The sequence below is a fragment of the Narcine bancroftii genome, chromosome 1 (genome assembly GCF_036971445.1).
Source record: "Narcine bancroftii isolate sNarBan1 chromosome 1, sNarBan1.hap1, whole genome shotgun sequence".
Taxonomy (NCBI): domain Eukaryota; kingdom Metazoa; phylum Chordata; class Chondrichthyes; order Torpediniformes; family Narcinidae; genus Narcine; species Narcine bancroftii.
The window spans coordinates 98,179,040-98,205,868 of NC_091469.1; the positions used below are offsets into that span (position 1 = coordinate 98,179,040).

Sequence of the window (26,829 nt, forward strand, 5' to 3'; positions counted from 1 at the left end):
GTCAGCTCCATTTATGAGGACTAGAGTAGGAAGGGGTGATATCATGAACATCCAATGGGGTGTTGTGGGGGGGGAATGGAATAAGTTGTAAATGATTTACTGACAAGCCCAGTCAAGTGTCTTGTGCTTCCATTAACATCGTGTTTTGTATCCGCACGCCTGAATCAAACCACTCCTCACCCATCAAATCTACTGGAGGTAAAAGCTATAATGGAAACTGTATAGATGATCCTCTGCTTGAATCAGTAATTCCAACAGTTAAAATGTAAAATGGCACCTGATATCTCAAACATTTCATGCCCTCCAGGATTGATGGCTAACAAAGGGCATTACATAATCTTTATGCACAGCAGACCTTTGATAAGGTCAATCCTTTGTACACAATGAGAGTGTTTTTGAAGACACATTTGCTAGTCAATCAAACAAAAAAAAAACCAGAAAAAAGCATTCCTCAATTGATAAAACTTTCCAACTGATTTTCTACCACTCCAGGGACTCCTGATGCTGGAATTTAAGCTAAATATACTCTGCTGGAGAAACTCAACGGGTTGAGCAGCATCAGTGGGAATGAATGAATGGTCTACATTTCAATGCAACACTGTTTAACCGACCCACTGAGTTCCTGCAGTTGATTGAGATTTTCCAGCCACATCTGATGATATTTCCCAGGACTGCATGTGAATTGGCTCATCCGCTCTCTCTTTCTCCAGCCTGGTCTCCCCTGCACCACCTCTCTGCTCTTCACAGATTCTTTTAACTTGCCCTGGTTCAAGCAGTCTAATGTTTAAACAGGATGTTTAGCAATTATTTCTCCCGACTATACATTTTAAATGGTTTGAATTTGCGGAGTTGGTGACCCAACTCTACAGCAGTTGCCGATGAGGGGTGTGGATTCAGTGTTCAGGGAGGAGAGAGTGTGGAGGCTGGAACTTGGGGTAAAAGGGTCAGCATTAGAATGTGATGATAAGGAAAACTGTGAAACTTCCTTCCAATTTGTGGCTGTGGGTTCCTGACATCCGCCAAAGTGCTGTGGAACAGCTCAACTCAGGTGCACCGAGTTTTAGAGTTAAATATTTCCTTAAATAATCTTTTTGTTTCAAGCACCACATGTGCTCCTGATAGCATTGAATAACATATTTTGGTTATTATCCTTGTATTGAAATACCAGATACTCAGTACTTAATTCATCTGACACCATCTGTTATTCTGGATGTAATTTATCTCTGAACTAATTAAGTCTGTGCGAAACGCAATCCTGGCTGCCCAACACACTTGATACACTGATTTAAGTCAGAGCTTTAAGGGAATGACACACGTAGAAACAACCTTCGCCATCTTCTGGTAATGACAGTAGTTGCAGTAAACTAATAATTTTTACCTTGTGGGTCACACGAGAGGAATGCTGGTTTAAAATGGAAAAACAACTATGCTGGAAATTTCAACTAAAATAGAGTCTGCTGTAAATACTCATCAAGTCAGACTGCATCTGTTGGAAGAGAAACAGTTAATGTATTAGATCAAAGACCCTTCGATAGAACTGTTCTGACAAAGGGTCTTCAACACAAAATATTCTGTGCAAGTGTTCTTCTCTACATCAGACAGTTAAGAAGCAGATTGGGAGATTGCTTTGTTGAGCACTTTGGCTCTGTCTGCTGCAATAGTGTGAATCTCCCAGTGGCCACCCATTTCAATTCTCCATCCCATTCCTTTGCTGACATGTCTGTCCATGGTCTCATTCACTACCAGACTGAGACCACTCGCAAATTGGAGAAACAACACTTCATCTTCCATCCAGATGGCATTAATATCGACCTTTCAGTAAACACCCCCATCCCCACCTTCCTCCGTCACCTTCCCATAGCTCTGTCTCTCCATTCCATATCCTTACTCTCAAACACAATAAATTCTTAACTCATCCCTTATCCTTTTTGTTGGTCTGGATTCATCGCCCAGCCAGCATTGGCTAAATTTGGAGACTTTCTGAGATTACCTGTTTCTGGCTTATTCTGCTTAAGCCTTGAAGAAATGCCTGCAATATATCTTTGTTTCCTAAAGACACTGAAAAGACCAGCTGAGTTCCTCCAACATTTTGATGTGTTTTTACTACAATCACAGTGTCTGTAAACTTTTGTGTTTCTCTCTGTGCAAGACATTGTTTTGGCCACTCTTGGAGAATTGTGGTAAACAATAAAATGTACAGATACAGTACACAGAAGCGCTGGAGAAACCCAGCAGGTCACATACTATCCATAGGAAGTAAAAGACAGTCTAAGTTTTAGGCCTGAGCCCTTGGAGGGTTCTGTGCAGTTCTGATCTGACTAGAAGGAGGTGGATACATGGAACAAGCAGCCAGAGGAGATGGTAGAGGTAGAGTCAGCATTGGATAGATAGAGACAGCTCTGGTCAGGTACATGGATAGGAAAAATCCCAGAGGAATGGAGGTCAAATGGGTCAACAGACAGTGTACCTGGCCACATCCTTAAAACCTGTGTAGATCAACTGGCTGAATGCTTTGCGGATCTTTTCAACCTCTTGCTGCTACAATCTGAGTTTCCCATCTGTTTCAAAAGGACACCCAATATACTAGTGTCCAAGAAGAGCGATGTGACTTACCTCAACGACTCTTGACCAATGGCACCTGTGTACTTTGAAAATTTTAAATGTTTAATTTAGAGATTCAGCATGGTAACTGGCCCTTCCACCTCATGAGCCTACACCGCCCAAATACACCCAAGTAACCAATTAACCTACCAACTCTGTACATTTTTAGAGCATGAGGCTGGAATGTTCTTGAGAGGGTGGGTAGGGAGAAAATCAACTCCTGTTTCAGGAAGTACCTGGACCCACAACAGTTAGCCTATCGTCGCAGATGCTATTTTACGAGCACTCCACTCTGCATTTGACCACTTGGACCATGTGAGCATGTTGATGGCAGCTCACTGTTCAACACCATCATAACAGTAAAATCTATGATCAAACTAGGAAATTGTTTTTCCCTCTGCAACTGGATCCTTTATTCCATGATGTGCAGACCTCAATTGGTGTGGACTGGCAACAGCACCTCCTCCTAGCTAATCATTGACACAGGAGCACCCACAGGCTGTGTGTTTAGTCCCCTGCTCTATTCCCTGTAACACTCATGACTGCATAGCCAAGTTCGGTTCTAACACAATCTATACATTGTTTGACAACACCAACATTGTTCTACGAATAACTGGAAATGATGACTCAGAATAGAGGGTGGAGATCAAGTATCTACTTGGCTGATGCCAGAACAACAATCTTGCTATCAACAAGGCCAAAGTGTTTAATTGTTGATTTTAGAAGGAGAGTCAAGGGACCACATATCTGTCTTCATTGATGGGATAGAGGTACAGAGGGTTAGCACCTTCGAGTTCCTGGAAGTTCACATATTAGAGTACCTCTCCTGAAGACAGCACATTGAGGCAACCATGAAGGTCACACACCAATGCCTCTACTTTTTAAGAGGTCTGAAGAGATTTGGAATGTCGTCAAATACTCGATCAAACTTCTATAGGTGCACAGTAGAAAGTATCTGGTATCACTGGTAATTAAATGCTCAGGAACATAGAAGGCTGCAGAAGGTAGCAAACATAGACAGGTCGATGATAGACTCTGATCTCCCCACCCCCCTTCCCCCTACAATACATTGAAAACATTTATGTAAAGTTGCTTCAAGAAGGCAGACATCATAAAGAACCCCCATTACCCTGGTCACACCCTCTGCTCACTACTGCCTTCAGGAAGAAGGTAAAGAGGCCTGAACTCAGCACCTCTGGGTTCAAGAACAATTTTTCCCCCCATTGCTGTCAGGCTCTTGAACCTTCCTTTACCACCCTAAACATAAACTACTCTGATGCCACAAAAAGATCTGCCTGCTCCATTGAAATGCCACTTTTGTTTCTTGCACTATTATAACTGTGAATATTTATTCTCGTTTATATTTATTCTCTCTTTCCGGATGGTAATTCAATGTACATTAACAAAGTTTTTTTTTAAAAACAGTGTCTGTTTGGCCGCAATAAGCAAGAACTTCAGACCTGTATGACAATAAACATTATCGTTTTTGGGATTAGCATAGGTGGGCATCTTGGTTGGCATGGATGAGTTGGGCCAAAGGTCCTTTTTCCATGAGGCTGTGCACAGGTGTGGCCTGGCCTACTGAGTACTGGCAGAATTTTCTGTTTTTAGATTTGCAACTCTCATTTTTAATTTTTCCTCATTCTAACAAAAATAAATCATTGACCTCAAATGTTAGCTCTGTTTTTGATTTTCATGAGATGACACCTGACATGGTGAGTGTTTTTAAAAAAATTATTTATAAATTTAGAATTAAAAAAATTCAGATACCTTCATCTTTGGCTTGGCTTCGCGGACGAAGATTTATGGAGGGGTAATGTCCATGTCAGCTGCAGGCTCGTTTGTGGCTGACAAGTCCGATGCGGGACAGGCAGACACGGTTGCAGCGGTTGTAAGGGAAAATTGGTTGGTTGGGGTTGGGTGTTGGGTTTTTCCTCCTTTGTCTTTTGTCAGTGAGGTGGGCTCTGCGGTCTTCTTCAAAGGAGGTTGCTGTCCGCCGAACTGTGAGGCGCCAAGATGCACGGTTTGAGGCGATATCAGCCCACTGGCAGTGGTCAATGTGGCAGGCACCAAGAGATTTCTTTAGGCAGTCCTTGTACCTCTTCTTTGGTGCACCTCTGTCACGGTGGCCAGTGGAGAGCTCGCCATATAACACGATCTTGGGAAGGCGATGATCCTCCAATTCTGGAGACGTGACCTACCCAGCGCAGTTGGATACATTACATTACTATTAATCAACTTCTAATACTAATACATGTGGTGTGTATATATGAAATAGAAAAAGATTGAGAATTAAGAAGACCCCCCCCCCCCCCAAAATACCCCCTACTAAAAAGAAAGAAAAAAAAGTATAGGACAAGAGATTCATGACAGGAGTACTTCATATTATAAAACTTCTTCTAATGTAAAGAGACCTTTAGGAGAAAGGGAATGTCAGAGTTTCATTTAAATATTAATACTGGCCCTTAAAATATGGGCACCATATTTTTCAAAAAATATCTCTTAAGTTATGTAATTTTTTTCAACTGGTATGCAACTCCGAGCTTCTGCATGCCATCTTTGCATTTACAAATCAGTATCTGATTTCCAAGTTATAGCAATAAATTTCCCAGCTATTGCTAAAGCAATTTGTACAAATTTCATTTGATACATATTCAATTTTAATTTAGGTTTAACATCTTTAATATTCCCCAATAGAAATAACATTGGATCCTGTGGGAATTTAACTCTTGTTATTCGTTCTAACAAATTACCTATTTCCGTCCAAAAAAGTTTAACCTTAGGATATTGCCAAGTAGAATGTAAAAATGTACTGACCTCCTGTCCATATCTAAAAAATAAATCCAAAAAAGTATGGTATAATCTATTTAATTTCTGAGGTGTCAAATATAACTGATGGATAAAATTATATTGTACCAACCTATATCTCACATTTATTGTACTTTTCATACTTTCTCTACACAACTAAATCTAACTATGCTCATCTCTTTGCCTTTTAAAATCTATCTCCCATCTTTGTCTTGATTTATGAACCTCTACTTTCCAAGCTTTCCTTTGTAACAAATTATACATTACCAAAATAAATGTTTTAAAATTTCCATTTTAAAAACTTTATTTATTCATTAAAAAAAACAAATAATATGACATATACAGCAATTAAACATGAACATTTTTTTATCAATATAAAAAAAAAGAAGAGAAACCCCCTCCCTTCAGCCAACTCTCCTAAGGAGAGCCATAAAAAAAAGAAAAAAAAGAAAGGATATTAAAAAAAAGTTAAATATACATATTAAAATCTAATCAATATAAATTGAAATGTAAATATTCTGAATATAACAGCCACTTATTAATAAAAAAATTATAATTATCATGCAAAACATTTTTTCCATTATTAAACAATATTTGATCTCATTATGCCATCTACAATCCCTTTTCAATTTCACGGTTTCCTTCACATTCAAATGTGTTTCTTGTAAAAAGGCAATATCAATTTTCATTTTCTTAATATACGCCAAGACTCGCTTACGCTTAATCATACTATTTAATCCTCGAACATTAAAAGTAGCAAACCTCAACTTTAACATATCTACTATTATTACTAAATAGCAATAATATCTTTATATAAAAACTCAAATCAGCGTATATAAGCCCTCCAATAAAAAAAAATCACAAAGTAAAAACTAAGAAAAAAGTTTAAAAAAATAAAAAGATAATAAAGAACCCCCCCCCCCCCCCCCAGTAAACTACCAAAAGGTAGTAATCCCCAAAACAAAAATTGGGTGTGGATCACCCACCAGTGGCTGATGACTAGAAAAGAACTTAGTGCAAATCTCTCCCTCTCCAGCCAAACAATCAGTAACATCAAAGTATCATAATAACAAGAGAAAAAATAAGAAAATTCTTCTTTTCATCCAGAAGACTCCAATCTCGAAGATCCCATTTCAGAAGGAGGTAGACTCTTTCCATTCCCATTTCTTAGATGATATGGTGGACTATGTCTTTGTCCTCTTATATCTGGCAATGAGTCAGCAAAAATCATTGCTTCACAATCAATTTCAAAAAACCGAATTGATAGTCTCTGTAAAACATCTTCAACACTGCAGGGCAACGAAAAGTAGACTTATAACCTTTGCGCCACAAAACTTCTTTAACTGGATTAAATCGACGTTGAATGACATCTTGACTCAGATCAGGATAAAAAAAGATTCTGCTATTCTGAATCAATAATGGGGTTTGTCGTTGTCTCGCATTTTGTACTGCAAGCCGAAGTATTGCTTCTCTATCCAAATAACTCAGACATCGAATTATTACCGGTCTCGGGGGTTGACCAGCTGAGGGTATTCTTCATAAAGCTCTATGGGCTCTTTCCAGTGCCAATCCCCCAGGGAAAAATTCTTGCCCTAATATTTGCGGAATCCAGTCTTTAAAAAAACCAAGAGGATCTTGTCCTTCTATACCTTCTGGCAAACCAACAATTTTCACATTATTCCTTCTGCTTTGATTTTCCAAATAATCTACTTTTCTTTCTAGTTCGTACTCACGATCTCCTAATTCTATGACTGATATTTCCACCTTCAACACTTTTTCTGTGTTAGAAGTCACTTGTTGTTTACAGTCCAAAAAAGCAGTCTGAAATTTTTTTAAAACTTCATAAGATGCATCCACACATGCCTTAACCATATTTAATTCTGAACTTATACCAGCATTCATTTGAGCGATTTCATTCATCAGAGATGTCAACAAAGGTTGAATAACTGCATTCAGTTGCATACATTGTGAATCCGTAAATCTCAGCTCTGCTCTCTCTGACATGGTGGCAGAACAAGGTAACTGCAGCTCCTGCTGCAATTCAACAGAAGGCATTTTAAAAGTTTTACTGCGGGTCTGCACTCCCAGCGACGGCACCCCGACTTCCTCAGGGGGTTGCTGCTGGTCTCCCCCACATCTTGTTGTTTTCTCATCAAACCTTCTTCCGGAGAATGAGTAATTCCAGCGCCATCCTTCATTTGGTGAGTAATAGGTTTTTTTCAGCCCCCACAGCCGATCTTTGGGATTTAGGCAATGAATAAATTGAGCCTGGGGCTGTTTCAAGTCGTCTAGGCCCCAGATCTTCAACACTTCGAAAATGTATCTTCTTTTGAACTTAAGGTTTAGCCTTTTTACCATTAGTGGCCATAATAATTCCTTAATACTTTAAACTAAAATTTAAAAAGTTTAAACTTGAAAACAAAGGGTTAAAAAATGGGTATTTAAAAGTCTGGCCAGAAAGGTCGAGATTGCACATCTAGACTCTATGCCATCTTGCCACGCCCCCATCTCCATTACATTTTAATGACTCCATCTCTCACCCTGCTGGCAAAAACAAATCATGACCAAAATTATCCCATAAAAAGTTCATAACCTGATAATAACAAAGTCTAGTATTCTCAGATATCAGAAACTTTTCCTTCATTCTACTGAAAGTCATGAATTTCCCCACTTCAAAACAATTCTCAATCTTCTTAATACCATGTTGCCAAATCCTTAAAAATTGATGTCCCATAGAAAATGAAAATCTATTTTGAAATAATGGTGTATTCCCTGACATTAAACCTCCTCTTCCAATCTCTTTATCAATCTTATTCCAAAGCTCAATTAAATGCTTCAAAATAGGAGTTTCTCTATTTGCTACCAACAATCTTGAATTCCATTAATAAATAAAATCTTGAGGATTTGCTTCTCTTATTTTACTGAGTTCTATATTTACCCAAGTTTGAATTTTATTTAAAGCATACATTGCATTAATAAATTGCAATTGGGCTGCTTTATAATAATTAATCAAATCGGGGAGTTGCAAACCTCCGGAATCATACTTCCACATTAATTTCCATTTCCATAAAAATTTCTTAACACAAGCATTTCATTCCTTAAAAACATTTTGAGGAATTGCAATTGGAATAGATTGAAAAAGATATTGTATTCTAGAAAAGTATTCATCTTTACACAATTAACTCTACCTATTAAAGTTATAGGTAATATAGTCAATCTTTCCAAATCCTCTTTTATTTTGTTCAATAATGGTGAGTAATTTTATTTAAATAATTTTTTAAACTCTGCCTCCACCCATATACCCAAATATTTTATTCCAGCATCTGGCCATCTAAAATCAATAACACTCTTACATTATGTACAATCTCATTTAATAAAGGCATAATTTTGTTTTATCCCAATTAATTTAATAACCTGAAACTTCTCCATATTCTTTTAATCTTAATTTGAGTTGGCGCAAAGAGTTTAAAGAATCTGTTAAATAAATCAAACCATGTTCGCAAATAAATTTATTTTATATTCTTCTTGAATCAATCCCATTTAACTTAGAATCCTGCCTTATTAATTCAGCCAAAGGTTCAATTGCTAAAATAAACAAAGCAGGTGACAATGGACAACCTCTCCTACTTGTCTTAGTTAACTAAAAAGTTTCTGAAACTTGACCATTAAGTCATCCCCTTCGCACTGGGATTCTTATATAATGTTCTAACCCAATTTATGAATATCGATCCTAACCCATATTTTTCCAAAACTTTAAAGAAGAAATCCCATTATAATCTATCAAGTGCCTTTTCTGCATCTAAAGCTACCACCACATTCAGATTTCCCCTCTTTTGAGCTGAATGTATTAAGAGAGATTTGAGTTCTCCTTTAATGGCAAGGGAGGTAAGTGAAGTAAGGAATTCATTACAAAATAATATATCTCCAGGAAAAGATGGGTTTCCTGTAGATCATTTTAGGTACATTCTCTCCTATCATCACATGCCCCTCCCCCAGCTTACTTCCCACTTTATATATGTAGTATGAAGGTCATATAAATGTTTTTTTTTGCTGCTCCTGATGAAGGATATCAGCCCAAAGCACCAATTGTCTTATGGCTTTCCATGGATGCTGTCTGACCCACCGAGTTCCTCCAGCAATTTTGCTCCAGTTTTCCTGCATCTGCAGACTTCTTTATTACTGAGTAAATGGAATATATCGAGCAAAAAAAATCAAAGATTCCTTTGTGTGAACATACTGAGGGTCAGCTGATGTAACTCGACTTTGTCATTTTACATTCATGTTTCTACAGAACTCCTTCAATCAAGGGTCGGAATGATGGTGCTCTAACATTTGTCCAATCTGACATTGGAATTCAGAAGGAATGTCAAAAGCAACACCATGCAAAGCAACCACCACCTGATGCACAAACAGGAAGAATGATGGTCCACTCATCCCTTCTATTACCCAGTCCTCTGTCTCCACTCAGCTTGGTCTCAATGCAATAATCTGTGCATTGAAATTTGTTTCATCCCTCATTTGTGAACAAAGTGGATACATCACTAAAAAATCCATTGCAGCTTCTAATAAAATGATCAATGAAATGAACCCAATTTGCACCTTACGGATGGTACATTTGCCTTTCCCTGTAAAACACATCAAGAACTAATTTTGTCCATAATTTGACAGGTGATCCCAGGAAGTTCTACTGCATAATTCAAATTAAAACTTAAGGACAGAATTCATATATGCTGTAAAACTTAATAAGCCTCAATAAAGAATGAATTGCCATCGTAATAGTGCCTGAGCACCTATCCCATTTATCAAATTCAAGCAAAGCAGGAGAGGTATTTTGCAGTTGATTGATTCCACAAATGTCCTTTAAACAATGTACCTTTTTAGACGATTAGGCACCAGTTTACAATTTTATATTTATAAAGCGATTTATAAAGTCTTGTCCAATTTCATTATTATATTCAAAAAGCAGCTCTGGAACTTTTGACAAATCACTTGTGTGCCCCAGACACAACTGCTTTAATTTTTAATTTAAAAAATTAATGATACAGCATGGTCCATGAAACTAAATTACACCCAATTAAACTACCAAGCCTGTATGTTTGGCAGGGTGGGAGTAAACCAGAGCAAAATCCACAGATCATGTGGAGAACATACAAACTGCTTACAGACAGCACTGGATTTGCATGGCGTTATCCATTATGCTAACTGTGCTGTCCATGGTTAATTGTGAATCACATGGTGGAAAACACTCAAAGCAGTCCTTGTTCAAGCTGACTCTGGCACCATTCCCCAACTCTTTCATCGCCACATCAATGACTGCACTGCATTACAGTTGCTGTCAATTTTAATCAACTTTATCTCACTCCACCCTCAATTAAGTTCGACTATTACTGACACTTACCTGTCCTTTCTGGGTCTTTGTAATTATTCACTAACTATAAACCCTCTGTCTCCAACAACTACCACAAGGATATTCTTCCCACTGTCCCTTGTAAGAATGCTGGTCCTTTTCTCAATTTTTACTGTTCTGATGTTGTACACTGCATTTACGATGCATTGCATGGACCAGGTCAAAACTAACAAAATGATTCTTTGATATTAAAGGACAAACATGTTTGACCACGAGTCCATCAGGCAGTGGTCAGCACAGTCAAGGACTTGATGGATATGGTGTGGTGGTTCCTGGAGTAGACCTTCCAGGTCATCTGGTGGAATGCCTCATCACCAGTCCTCACAAACAAACACCAGGACTGAGTCGAGATGGCAGTGAGAGGAGACTTCTCAGTCAGATTCTTCCTGTAAAACCGGAACATCACCCACAATGCACTTTTACCCTGAGATGACTGCGGCGAAGTGGAGACAGTTGCCAACCACTTTTCAGAATGCAGATTAACTCAGAATGTGTCAAGGTCATCCCCAGCAGCAAGTGACTGAGGATTACAGGTACATGATCCTTTATTCGGAACCCTTGGGGGACAGTGTGCTCCGAATTTCAGATTTTTCTGGATTTCGGAAAGTCCATCAAAATTGTGCTGCCGGGGAGGAGTCACGTGATGGAGTAGTGGCCGGACGGTGAACTCCAGCCCTCTCCAGAAAAGTCGGGAAAAACAAGAGAAAATACAAAGGCACAGAAATACAAGTTAAAGAAAAGTGAATATAAAGGTGGAAAGAAGATGGAGACAAAAGGAGAAAAATCAAAATCAACGGAAAGAAGAGAGGAAGAGAAGACAACGGAGGAAAAAGGTGAAGGCCTTACCTGTCCGAAGAGGCCCGCTGTGGAGAGAAGACCCCACTACCTCAGGTCGGTAGAAAGAGAACTACAACAATGGCTCACAGAGCCGAGTAAAAGTGCGCAACCGCGCATGAAAAAAAACACACCGACGGGAGGGGGGACCAGCTGGGGAGTCGATCTCCACAGCCGGCAACGACAGCTGCAGAACACCTGCAGCAAGAAGAGACCACAGAAGACAATGGAAACAAGAAAGAAGAGGAGGAAAGGGCAGCAAAGAAACAACAGATGGTCAACCTAGAGGAAGAAGAAGAGGAAGAGGAAGAGTACAGGGAAATAGAAGAAGAAAAGAAAGGCAAGGTAAAGGAGGTACTTGCTCTTGTTAGAGGATACATGGAGTCATTTAAAGAATGGCAAACACAGGAATTCAATGATTTAAGAAAAAGAATAAACAACACAGAAAAGAAAATAAATAAAATGGATATGACCTTAACAGAAATGGGGAAAAAAATGGACAAGATGGAAGAACGGGCAATAGCAGCAGAAATGGAGGTAGAAGACTTAAAAAAGAAATTGGAGGAATCTAATAAAAAAACTAAAGAGACACAAGAATTACTAGCCCAAAAAATAGATATAATGGAAAATTATAACAGAAGAAATAACATAAAGATAGTGGGCCTTAAGGAAGATGTAGAAGGCAAGAATATGAGGGAGTTTATAAAAGAATGGATCCCTAAGGCCCTAGGATGTCCAGAACTACAGCAAGAAATGGAAATAGAAAGGGCACATAGAGCATTGGCCCCTAAACCACAACCACAACAAAAACCAAGATCTATTGTAGTAAAATTCCTAAGATATACTACAAGAGAAAAGGTACTGGAGAAGACAATGGAAAAAGTAAGAGAGGGCAACAAACCACTGGAGTATAAAGGGCAAAAAATCTTCATTTATCCAGATATAAGCTTTGAACTCCTAAAGAAGAGAAAAGAGTTCAATGCAGCAAAAGCGATTTTATGGAAGAAAGGATATAAATTTACACTGAAGCATCCTGCGGTATTGAAAATATTTATTCCAGGACAACAAAACAGACTATTCTCGGATCCAGAAGAAGCACGAAAATTTGCAGAACAATTACAAAAATAGACTGAGGGATGAAGACGGGTAATGAGAGCAAAAATTATCACGATTGATATGTATGTGGGTAAAGACAAAAATAGACTGAGGGATGAAGACGGGTAAGGAGGGTAAAAATGACCACGATTGATATGTATGCGGGTAAAGAGGTATAAGAGTGAATAGAGACAACGGGCATATGTGAAAGTATCTGTAATTAGAGGAAAACATAGAGAGTATAGACAAGAATTAATAAGGGAAGGTAATGGAATAGAGAGAATAAGGAGGGAACTAAAAGAGTGACCTTTGTGACATATAAAAAACGAAATCTTTTCTGGGGGGGGCTGGGTGGGGGGAAAAGAGCGGTCACTGCAAAATCAGTTGACGCTTGCGAGTGGATTCGCAAATCCAAATGGAGAGGGGAGATGTGGTTGTCCGACAAGGGATAAAGGGCAACTCAGGAGGGGAAGGGGAGATTGGGGATAAAGAAGATAGAAATAGGAGAATAAGGAAAATGTTGGATGTTGTAGGAATGTTGTCTGGTAAAGAGTTGAAAATAAGAAAACAGAAATGGAAAAGGAGGAAAGGTAATGATGGAAAAACGGAAAGAGAAGATAAACAAAATATAAAATGGCTACGCTGAACTATATGACTCTAAATATTAATGGAATACATAACCAAATTAAAAGGAAGAAACTACTAAATTTACTGAAAAAGGAAAAAATAGATATAGCATTTGTCCAAGAAACACATTTAACTGAATTGGAGCACAAGAAATTAAAGAGAGATTGGGTAGGACATGTAACAGCAGCATCGTATAATTCAAAAGCAAGAGGAGTGGCTATATTAAGTAGCAAAAATGTGCCATTTAAAATAGAAGAGGAAATAATAGATCCAGCAGGGAGATATGTTATGATAAAATGTCAGATATATTCAGAGCTTTGGAATCTACTTAATATATATTCACCTAACGAAGAAGATCAAAAGTTTATGCAAGATATCTTTTTGAAGGTAGCTAATACGCAAGGGAACATACTAATAGGAGGGGATTTCAATCTGAATTTGGATCCAAATATGGATAAAACGGGGAAAAAAATTAACAGGAAGAACAAAGTAACCAAATTTATAATTAAATCAATGCAAGAAATGAAACTTGTGGACATATGGAGGAAACAAAACCCAAAAGAAAAGGAATACTCATACTACTCGACTAGACATAAAACATACTCAAGGATAGACCTATTCCTGTTATCAGCCCACATACAAGGGAGAGTTAGGAAAACGGAATATAAAGCTAGACTATTATCGGACCACTCACCCCTGTTATTGGCAATAGAGCTAGAAGACATCCCTCCAAGAATGTATAGATGGAGATTAAACCCCATGCTACTTAAAAGACAGGATTTTAGAGAATTTATTGAAAAACAATTAAAAATGTACTTTGAAGTAAATACGGAATCAGTGGAAGATAAGTTTATACTATGGGACGCAATGAAAGCATTCATTAGAGGGCAAATAATAAGTTATGCAACCAAGATGAAGAAGGACTATAATCAGGAAACAGAGCAGTTGGAAAGGGAAATAATAAACATAGAAAAAAAATTAGCAATAAAGGAAGATACAACCAAAAGAAGAGAATTGGCGGATAAAAAAATAAAATATGAAACATTACAAACATATAAGGTGGAGAAGAATATAATGAAGACAAAACAGAAATATTATGAACTAGGGGAAAAAACACACAAAATCCTAGCATGGCAGCTTAAGACAGAGCAAACTAAGAAAATGGTATTGGCAACAAGGAAAAAAGACAAACAAATTACATATAATCCAAAAGAAATTAAGGAAAACTTCAGAGAATTCTATGAACAATTATACCGAACCGAAAACGAAGGGAAAGAAGGGAAAATAGATGAATTTTTGACTAAAATTGAACTACCAAAACTACAAATAGAGGAACAAAATAAATTAACAGAACCATTTGGAACAGTAGAAATACAAGAGATAATAAAAAATTTACCAAATAATAAGACACCAGGAGAGGATGGACTCCCAATAGAATTCTACAAAACATTTAAAGACCTAATAATACCGCCCCTCCTGGATGTAATCAACCAGATTGATGAGACACAAAACTTACCAGATTCATGTAAAACAGCAATAATTACAGTGATACTAAAACAAGGGAAAGATCCACTCTCACCAGCGTCATATAGACCAATATCTCTGCTAAACACAGATTATAAGATAATAGCTAAACTATTAGCGAACAGATTAGCAGAACAGGTACCGAAAATGGTAAATTTAGACCAAACTGGATTTATCAAAAAAAGACGCACAACAGACAATATTTGTAAATTTATTAACTTAATTCATGCAGTAGAAGGAAATAAAGCACCGGCAGTAGCAGTTGCTTTAGACGCAGAGAAGGCCTTCGACAGAGTAGAATGGAATTACTTGTTCAAAGTATTGCAAAAATTCAGTTTACCGGAGAAGTATATTAATTGGATTAAAGCATTATATAAGGGACCGTTAGCGAAAGTGACAGTAAATGGACATGTATCAAAGCAATTTAACTTAAGCAGGTCAACGCGGCAGGGATGCCCACTATCACCATTATTGTTTGCGCTAGCTATAGAACCACTAGCAGAATCGATAAGAAGAGATAATAATATAAAAGGAATAAAAATAAAAGACAGGGAATATAAAATCAGTCTGTTTGCGGATGATGTGATAGTGTACTTAACAGAACCAGAACTATCAATAAAAGAACTATATAAGAAATTGAAGGAATATGGAGAAGTGTCGGGATACAAGATAAACGTAAATAAAAGTGAAGCAATGCCTATGAATAACGCGGATTTCTCAAAATTTAAGGAGGAATCCCCATTCAGATGGCAAACGCAGGCAATAAGATACCTAGGTGTGCAAATAAACAAAAATCTAGGCCAATTATATAAACTCAATTACAATCCACTAATGAAAAAATTACAGGACGATTTAGAGCATTGGAAAGAGCTACCACTAACACTGATAGGAAGGATAAACTGTATTAAAATGAACATTTTTCCAAGGATACTATACTTATTTCAGGCATTGCCAATACAACTGACAGAAAAATTCTTCAAAGAGTTAAAGAAAATAATAAGGAGATTTTTATGGAGAGGGGGGAAACCGAGGATAGCACTAGACAAATTAACAGAATGGTATAAACAAGGAGGCTTACAATTGCCAAACTTCAAAAATTATTATAGAGCCGCACAATTAAGGTACCTATCAGATTTTTATCAAACAAGGGAAAAACCAGACTGGACGAGACTAGAATTAGATAAAATAGGGGAAAAGATACCTGAACACATATTATATAAATGGGACGAAAAATTGGTACAACATAGAACTTCTCCAGTATTACACCATCTCCTCAATATATGGAAGAAGATTCATGTAGAAAGAAATAAAATAAATTACCAAATACCAAAACTAATATTGACGCAAAATAAGCTACTCCCTTTTACAATAGACAACCTTGCCTTTAGAAAATGGGAAAAAAAAGGGATTAAAAGAATAGAAAATTGTTTTTCAGGAAGTAGATTCTTATCCTTTGAACAAATGAGAGATAAGTACAATATAACGGGAGATACAGCGCTGGCATATTACCAACTGAGATCCTACTTGAAAGATAAATTAGGAAGCAACTTGAGTTTACCAGAGGGAAGTAACCTTGAATATGTGATTACAGATACAATGTTAATCAAAAGATTTATAAAAAATATGTATATTAAACTGCAAGAAAAGGAAAATGAGGAAACAAATGGTAAAACTAAACAAAAATGGGAACAAGATTTAAATATAAAGATAAAAAAGGAAACATGGGAGAAGTTATGCTCTGGAACGATGAGAAATACAATAAATACGAGGCTGCGTATGATACAATATAATTGGTTACACAGACTATACATTACACCGCAAAAGTTAAATAAATGGGACCCAACAGTATCTGATAGATGTTTTCGATGTAAAAAAGAAAGGGGAACAACAATTCATGCAATCTGGACATGTGAGAGAGTAGAAAAATTTTGGGATGATCTCAATCAGATATTAAATAAAATAACAGAAAACAATATACCAAAGAATCCAGAGATCTTTCTCCTAAGTAACATAAAAAATAAAGAATTTGGAATTGACTTGGAGGATGCACAAAAAAGATTTGTTAAGATAGCCCTAGCTGTAGCAAAAAAATGTATTATGTCAACCTGGAAATTGGAAGATAATTTGAAAATACAACAATGGTATATAGAAATGAATAAATGTATTCCATTAGAAAAAATAACATATAGTTTAAGAAATAATATTGAAATATTCGAACAAGTATGGGAGCCTTACATTAAATACAATAGCGAAAACCTACCGGGAACAAACATTACCTAAGTTGATGGAAGGAGAAGAAAAGAAAAGAATGGACTCAGTAGAATTTCTGGTGTATTTTTGTTGAATGACAACATTGTCTAACTGAATTAATGCAACCTAGATTGTATAACTAAAATGGATGAGGGGGGGGGATGGGGGGGTGGCTTGGGAGGAGGGAGGGGGGAGGGAGAAAAAGTCACTGTAAATGTGTGGAAAAGAAAAAGTGTATATCATGGCTATTGTGATTTATGGTGTGAAAAATAAAAAATTAAAAAAAAAAAAAAAAAATTGTGCTGCCGAATCCAACCCCACCCCCTTCCAGTTGCCCGGCTGTCTCCCACAACCATGGTCCCTCGGCTACCTCCCCCAACCGCAGTCCCTTGGCTACCACCCCCAACAGCCGGTCCTTCAGCCACCCGGCCGCCTCCCCCAACCGCAGTTCCCCGGCCGCCTCCCCTGGCCACCCAGCCACCTCCCCCGACTGCCGGTCCCTCAACAGCCTCCCCCGACCGTGGTCCCTTGGTCACCCAGATGTCTCCCCGGCATCCGGTCCCTCAGCCACCCAGACGTCTTCCCCAATCGCCGGTCCCTCGGCCACTTGGCAGTCTTCCTCAGCCACCTCCCCTGACCACCTGTCCCTCGGCCGCCTCCCCTGACTGCCGGTCCCTTGGCCGCCCGGCAGTCTTCCCCCGACTGTCGGTTCCCCCTTGCCGGATTTTGCAGCTTTCCAAATTTTTGATGTCCGGATAAAGGATCGTGTACCCATATCTGTTTTACCAACTGTTCCCATAGACAGACAGAGTCAGATATCCAGAAAATGCTGGAAGAAATCAATTCAGTGAAAAATGGTCTTCTATCTTCCCAAACCCTATTGGTTTTTCAGCTTGTAGAGATGTCAGTGCAGGAATGCTGGTGGCTAGCACATTCCAGACTTCAAGAGTATGTGGCTGAGGGATGCACTGAGGCTTGGTGCAATCAACACGAGGGTGCTGTGGAAAAGGACCACAGTCTAGAGTTCTTTATTATTAGGTATTGAGGGGCTGACACCAAGGGGAAGTTCCTCAAACAACAGATGGGGAGAGTAATGACAAGATGGCAAATTCCCCTTACAGACAGAGAAAGAGAAGAAAAAAAAATTCCCTCCAGAGTCACTGAGGGTTCATGAATTCATCTCCAGTTCACCCACAGCCTCTGCAGCCACATAGACCAATCCAAACCATCGACAACCAGAGCTCTGACCTCATCAAGAAGCCTTCAGCGCCCTCAGCACCCTCTCAAATCACAGTTATGATACCTGGTACTCCTTCAGTCAGACTTCAGCAAGTCTCTAGCAGCCCACAACCTGGTATGAGGCCTTTGATCGCAGTCACCAGCAATGTGTAGGGGTTCCTTGCCTCGAGTCACCAACAGCCGCAGAGTCTATCACTGGTCTGCCACCATGGTCACCTTCCCATAGGGTCTTCTCCTTTGCTTTTCCCTCTCAAACAGCCGGTGTGGTGGGGGTGGGTTGGTTTCCCTATTTCCTGATGTCTGTGTCCCCTTGAGTCTGCTGCCAAACACAGGAGCCTCCATCTTGGGGGGGGGGGGGGGTGGGGTTTGTCACAGCATTCTAAAATAATCTACCATCAGCTCCTTTAACAGGCCGTTTAAAGCCTGTGTCCTGTAGTTGTACTGGGTGGAAGAAACCTGCAGAGAAGAGCTGTGTCTCATCTTCTCGCTCTCCGCAGATCCAAACCAGTGCTGGTGTTGCACTGAAATAGGATGTTATGCAACATCCAAATTGCATAACGTCCTATTTCACAGAATGTATCGTGGACATTAAGTGATGCATGACTGTATTCACAATTCAAAGTTTCCAAGGCAGCACGTAATTACGGAGAGATTTTAAAAATACTTTTGAAACTGATTCCCTGCGCTCTTGTGTCAGGACTGCAAAAAACTGGCTACAGCGTGCACCATCTTCAAAATGCACTGAAGCTATTCATCTTGCTTATTTCAACACATGTTGCCAATCCATTTACCTCTCCCAGCAAGAAAGGCAAGAGCAACAGAGATTTCAGAATACCACCACCACTTGCTGCTTTGCCTCCACATCACACATTGTCCTGATCTGGAAATTTATTGCTGGCCTTCGTTGTTACTGAGTCTATCAACATCCTGAACTCACGACCCAAAAACAGTGTGTGACTTCACCTTCACCATAAGGACTTGATCACAGCTGAAGATGGCTGCTCACCACCACGTTCTCAAGGACTAATGGGCCAAAAGCAATCACTTTGCCAGTGATACCTTCATCTTGGAAAAAAAAAATTAAGGACAAACAACATGCCTTCCTGTAATTACCTAAATATGGACCTTTTTTTGCCTTCTTGACCCAATTGTCTGAATCTTCACATCAGTCAACTTTTCCCATCAGGTTTGTGAATGAATATCTCATTTGATTTGTGTGGCTTGCTTGGTATTCTTACTGCACATTTGATTGATAGGATAGTTGAGAAAAGTACAGATTAAAAAGAAAAGAGCAAGACAAAAAGGGTAAAGCAGACAACTCCTAAAGCAGATCAAATCAAGAGAGGACATTGAGACAACTACAAACACAGTGTCTGCCCACTTTCTTGTTTAAGGTATTTGCAAAGGTTGTGCATTTAAATCATTCACTGCTGAGATATCACATTACTCATCTCCTTCAGAATTTATCAGGTATATCAGCATTGCTGCGGTTATCATGAAAGGTCACATTTTCCAGCTTTTAGATCAATTGGCAATCATCAATCAAATTTACACACTTGGAGATGTGTGTAATGGTTCAAAGGACCCATGCCCCATTGAAGCAAAATACTGGAACATCAAACACTGAATCAGTAGTAGGCTGGATTCAACTTTCTGACCATATTTAAAAGCATTAGTTTTTTTGTTAAAAAATACATGGCACTGAGATCTTCACCTCTCCACCCTCCAGCACCCAGAGCAACCTGCCTCGAATCTCCAGCATCCAGCTACAATTTCACCCCTCCTCATCCCAGCACCTACTGGGACCTACCTCGCACCTCCACCTCCCAGCACCAGTGCAATGGAATTCCCTGTCAAGATCCTGGCCAAACGAGAGAAGTCTGAGTGGCGGTCAGGTGTCTTCTGAGAGATCCTTTCGTACATCTCAAGCTGAAAGATTAAATATCACAAGCATTAGATAAAATGACCACAGAATAAGTGCCCATTGCATGAATATTTTCATTTAGACATACAGCACAGTAACAGGCTCTTTGGGCCCATGTGCCTGTGCCATTCAAATACACCAATTAACCTACAACCCCCTTGTGTTTTGAAGGGTGTGAGGAAATTGGAGCACCCAGAGAAAACCCACGTAGGCATGGGGAGAACGTACAAACTCCTTTTAGAAAGCACTGCCTTTGAAACCCAGTTGCTTGAGCTGCAAAAGTGCTGTGCTCATCACTGTACCAACCGCACAGCAACTAAATATCTTCAGTTATGTATAGGTGCATAAATATGCAAAGAAATTCCATGTCAGTTACTCTTTATAGACCTATTTTATTTGCTTCCATCCAAGATGAGACCCCAACTTCCATTACCATTATGTGTCAGGAATCGGGAAAGAGAGTTCTTGCATCATTCGGAAATGTGCCACATTGCACAATATTGAGAGTAATAATTCTCTTCTGCAACAGAGAATATCATCCGTGTGTACAATTCAGCTTCATCGCTGTGTCCAAGCTCTCTAAGCATAGCTCTGACTCCTTCCGAACAAGTCAGGGTTAACTCCCTTAACACCTAGCCCCTCCCTAAAAGTTTATTTAAAATTTTGACATCCCATGGGCCAGGAAAATGTGATAATTGATTTGCAATCAAAGAGCAAGTAGCATTCATCCCTGAAATAATGATCTTCCCACTAAATTACCATAATAAGGTAAGCAACGGAAATGGGTAATTCTAAGACTCAGCAGACACTAACTCACTTTTTCTTTTCTTTCTGCACTAATTTATTTATTTTGTAAAAATGTAATCACAGCGATTTTTGCACTCGTGATGCTGCAACAAAACCAAAAAAATGTTTACAGATGTTCACAACGATAAATTGTGACTGACCTCCACTGATGTCGGATTGCAAAATCCCCACTTTCCTCAGATGCCATCTTGAGGAAATTCACCTTCAACCAGGATTGCTTTCCTTTCTCATTGTTATTCCAGGGAAGGTGGGACCTTTTCCGACAGGACAGTTTGCATCAGAACTGGAAGGGGACTAATATCTTGCGGGAAGGTTTGCTAATGCTGCTCTGGGGGATTTAAATTAGATTTGCAGGGGGATGGAAACCACAGTGCTAGAGTAGATAGTGTAGGGGAGTGTAGGAGGGAAAAGCTTGAAGTCAATATGTTCTCAGGTGCAGATATTTCAATGCAAGGATTATTGTGGGAAAGGTAGATGAACTTAGAGCGTGGATTGGGATGTGGTATTATGATATTGTGGCTATTCGTGAAATATGATTGCAGAAGGGGCAGGACTAGCAGCTCAATGTTCCAGGCTTCCGTTGTTTCATACACAATAGAATTGGGGGGACGAAAGGGGGAGGAATGACATTGCTCGTCAGACAAAATTTACAGCTGTGCTCAGGCAGGACAGACCAGAGGGCTCATCTTCTGTGGCTATATGGGTGAAGCTGAGGAACGGGAAAGGTATGACCAATTGTCATTGAGAATATGCGGAGATAGCAGCTGCAGGAAACATAGGTTGTGATAATAGGAGATTTTAACTTTCCACATACTGACTGGAACTCCCATCCTATAAAAGGGCTGGATGGCTTTGAGTTGTAAAATGTGCTCAGGAAAGTGTTCTAAGTCAATATGTAGAGGTGCAATACTGGATCTCCTATTAGGAAATGAGGCAGGACGAGTGACAAAAGTATATGTAGGGGAATATTTTGGTTCCAGTGATCATTATGTCATTAGCTTCAAGTTACAGTATATTTTGGCATATAAGTCAAATCGTGAAACTCCCAAAAAATTCTTATACGCCGGATATTCTTTCGAGACCTTAAATTTAGCTAAAAAACCACTCTGCGATGATCCGGTGTATAAGTCGACCCTTAAAAAACCGATTTGGCATATAAGTTGAGCCTTAAAAAACAAAAAAAAACCCCGACTGCGACAGATTTTCATTGAGATTTTCATTGAAAACAACAATACAATTAGCACCCTTCAAAATCACTCTCGCTATCATTGTCCGAAGCAAAGATGGCGGCAAGCACATGCATACTCTCACTGTTTAAACAATCCTCTTATGGGTCCCAGTCTGCATCTGATGAGGTGGTTTCAGCTTCATTGTCAGAATCTCACAATAAATCATCTTCTCTGCAATCAACTGCAAAAGAGATGCTGCACTTTTTAAACTATTTTATCAGCCTCTACTTTAACCATGTCCTATGACTTGAGCACAAAGTTACATAGTATATCAAATGATTCAGGATGCATTGCCCTGGCTTTTGTAAACAGCTTTTCTGCACTCGACATCCATGTATTCCATTCCTCGTGCACACGGTCTTTGAATGGCTTGTTCAAGCAGATATTGAGAGGTTGGAATATAGACAGCCAGGATAACCACCATGTAAGTATTATTTAGTGCTAATCTACTATTAGTTTTCTCAATTAAGTGGCTACAAAACATATCCCAGACCAGCAAACGCCGTTCTTTGTGTAAACCGCCTGGCCGCCTGTTCCACACATTATCTATCCATAGTTTTATACCATCTTTTTTCATGAAAATGTACAAAAATACCTGCAGGAAATTTAATTTTGCATTTGAAGATTATCATGCGTCTTAAATTTGTCCCATCATTGGCCATGCATAATAACACCACGGTAAACCTGGTCCTTTCGTGGTCTGCACTTCCATTCCACTGTTCTATTATCTATCATATCAAAATTCATGGGGGTTTTGTCTATGTTTCCAATAGTTGCCAATAAAGACTGGTGTTTTTGCAGGTTCCGTATAATAAACTGGTGAAAACTTACAATTTTATGATCAAGGTCTTTTGGTAGTTTCTGTGCAATTTTTGTTTTTTGGCATAATACCAGATTTTTCCTGTTCATGAAACGATTGCACCAGCCTACTGTAGCCTCAACATCATCACTGAGGCCTGGGTGTGACTTGGCCCACTGCCGTGCAAATGTTCTCATTTTATTTCAGATGACTATGTAGCCTCTTGCCTCTGTTCATGTACCCATTTCGCAACGTGATTTTCCAACTCTGGCCAACGAGTGATTCTTTTTCTCAAAGAACATTGCCTTTTTGGTATGTTTCTTAAAGTATCTTCGTTCTTCCTCCAATCTCTTACCAACATCTCAAGCCCATCAAATTTTCTTGCAAATTTTCTTGTTGGTTTTCTTGGTCATTTCTATCACTTTCAACTTAAAGATCATTTCATATTTTCGTCATGTGCTGCGTTGTGTCGATAGATCCTCCATGATAGCAATCACCTCCAGCCAACGCCCACCAGATAAATCTACACAATCTACAGGGGTTGATGTATATGCTGGTCAATGGCCCATCTCAAGCATCGCAAGCTTTGGGGGTCAACTTGTACGCTGTTCAATGGGACATTTCAGGCAGCCAGAAAATTGGGGTTGACTTATACGCCGGATAAGACCCTTAAAATGAGGCTAATAAAGGGGGGTCAACATATGGCAGTCAACTAATATGCTGAAATATATGGTAGTTATGGAGAAAGATAGGTCAGGGCCTCGGATTGAGCTTCTAACTTGGAGAAAGGCTAATTCTGAAGAAATGAGATAGGATCTAGAATGGGTAGATTGGATAATTTTTTTTTAGGCAAGGATGTGCGAGGTAAGTGGAGAACCTTCAAAGGTGAAATTTTTGAGAGCTTAGAGTTTGTCTGTTCCTGTTAGGATTAAAGGCAAAATTAACAGGTATAGGGAACCTTGGTTTTCAAGGAATATTGGGGATCTGGTTCGGAGAAGAGAGAGGCCAAATTTGGAGTATTTGTGTGCAGTTTTGGTCATTTAACTTCTTCATTGAGCAAATGAGGTACTTGAAGAGGATAGAAAAAATTCAAGAAAGAAATCAGAAAGGCTAAAAAAGACACAAAGTTGCTTTGGCAGACAATGTGAAGGAAAATCCGAAGGGTTTCTACAGGTATATCAAGAGCACAATGATAGTAAGAAACAAAAATTTGCCCCCTTGAAGATCAGAGTGGTCGGCTTTGTATTGAGCCAAAAGAGATTGGGGAGATCTTAAATGTTTTTTTTCCATCAGTATTCACTCAGGAAAAGGGCACAGAGTCAAGGGAAGTTAGGAAAACAAGCAGCGAGGTCATGGATCCAATACAGATTAAAGAAGGAGGTGCTTGCTATCTCAAAGTAAATAAGGGTGGATAAATCCCTTGGACCTGATGAGATATTCCCTCTGACCTTGAGGGAGGCTAGTGTAGAAATTGCAGGGGCTCTGGCAGAAATATTTAAAATGTCCTCAGCCACAGATGTGATGCCGGAGTATTGGTGGGTAGCTCATATTCCGTTTAAAAAGAGCTCCAAAAATAACCCAGGAAATTATAGGTCGGTGAGCCTGACGTCAGTAGTAAGTAAATTATTGGAAGATGTTGTAAGAGATTTGATATACAAGTATTTGAATAGCCAAAAACTGATTAGGGATAGTCAACATGGCTTTGTGCATGGTAAGTTGTGTTTAATCAACCTGATAGGATTTTTTGAGGATATTACCAGGAAAGTGGATGAAGGAAAGGTTGTGGATGCTGTCTACATGGATTTTGATAAGGTCCCATATTGGAGCTTTTCCAGAAAGGTTCAGACTCTCGGTATTCATGATGAGCTAATAAATTGGATTCAACATTGGCTGTGTGTGAAAAGATAGAAGATGATCGTGGATGATTGCTTCTCAGACTGGAGGCATGTGACAAGTGCTGTGCCTCAAGGATCAGTGCTGGGACCATTGTTGTTTGTTGTCTATATCAATGATCTGGATGATAATGTGATAAATTGGATCAGCAAGTTTGCAGATGACACTAAGAGAGGAGGCAGTGAAGAAAGTTTTCAAAGGGATTTGGACCAGCTGGAAAAATGGTCTGAAAAATGGCAGATGGTATTTCCTGCAGACAAGTGTGAGGTGTTGCATTTTGGAAGGAGAAACCAAGAAAGGACATGCATGCTAAATGATAGGGAACTGAGGAATGCGGAAGTATAGAGGGATCTGGGAATACAGATACATAATTTCCTGAAAGTGGCGTCATGGGTAGATAGGGTTGTAAAGAGAGCTTTCAGCACATTGGCCTTCATAAATCAAAGTACTGAGTATAGGAGTTTGGATGTTATGTTAAAGTTGATTAAGACATTAGTGAGGTCAAATTTGGAGTATTGTATGCAGTTTTGGTCATTTAACTACAGGAAAAAGTGCAGGGAAGATTTACTAGGATGTTGCCTGGACATCAGGAACTGCATTATAGCGAAAGGTTAAACTTTATTCCTTGGAGCGTAGAAGAATAAGGAAAGATTTGATAAAGGTATTTAAAATTATGAAGGGGATAGAAAGAGTGAATGATAGGCAGGTATTCCACTGAGGATAGGTGAGATACAAACCGGAGGACATGGACTATGGGTGAAAGGGGAAAAATTTACGGGGAACATTGGGGGGAACTTCTTCACACAAAGAGTGGTGGGAGTATGGTACATGCTTCCAACTGAAGTGGTGAATGTGAGCTCAATTTTCACATTTAAGAAGAATTTGGACAGGTACATGGATGGGAGGTGTATGGAGGGCTATGGACTGGGTTCAGGTCAGTGGGACTAGGCAGAAAAATAGTTTGACACACACGAGAAGGACCAAAGGGCCTGTTTCTATGCTGTAATATTCTATGGTTCTATGGTTAGGGATGCCGGGTGATGCTCATGTTGACCCTGCTTGCCTTATGGCAGACAAATTTTAAAGTATATTACATTTTTAATATATTATTGCGTGACAATAAAAGGAACCTCTGAATGAGCTTGGTTTGGAAAACTACAGTACTCTTATTCCCCTCTTCATTGCAAAACAAATGGGTCACATCAACGTAACCATGGAATCGTAAAGAAGCATCCTTTGACTGCATTGTGGAGAACAAGCACACCCAAAATAGTGGCCACTGTAGAGCCACAATTATAAATTCTCTTTCTCAGCAATTTGTTAATCTGCATAGCCTGCCCTTTACGATCAATTTAAACATTAATTATCTTGCTTTCCAAGGATTACAAGTTCTTAAATCAACCAGTTTCATTTTGCCTCAGCTACCTCTTCTTCATAGTTGGAAGACTGAAGTAACTTAAATTTGATTTTAACCTTTTGAAAATTTAATATACTCCGTACAGCCAAATTTCCCCCACCAAACAATTTTGAAGGTTATGGATGGGATTCATTTGTTCACTCACTGCTCTCCTGATTCGTTAGGCTACTGCCTTCTCTGCTATTGGACAATAATTCTAATATACTAATTGGGATTCAAGCTATTTACAGCAAGAAAGTTTAATTATTTCTGCTTAGATCATGTTAATTGGAAAGATTTTAATTCAATTTTCATGGGGATTAGACTAGATGTCAAATGAGATTTTATGCCAATGTTGCTTTCTCGGTCACCAGTTAGAGAATTAAAATGCCATTT

At 39.0% G+C, this 26,829-nt stretch overlaps 1 protein-coding gene across 18 annotated transcripts in view; it reads right to left on the reverse strand.

The window, feature by feature from the left end:
• Positions 1 to 26,829, reverse strand: part of pnpla7b (patatin-like phospholipase domain containing 7b) — a 496,626-nt gene that overhangs the window by 140,889 nt on the left and 328,908 nt on the right. For all 18 annotated transcript variants that reach the window (XR_011356222.1, XR_011356233.1, XR_011356243.1 and 15 more), the window contains one exon: positions 20,196 to 20,314. Coding sequence is in view for 10 of the 18 variants with exons in the window: in XM_069933113.1 (XP_069789214.1) it covers positions 20,196 to 20,314 (119 nt within the window). In the remaining 8 variants the exon portion in view is untranslated. The remainder of the gene's footprint in view (positions 1 to 20,195; positions 20,315 to 26,829) is intronic.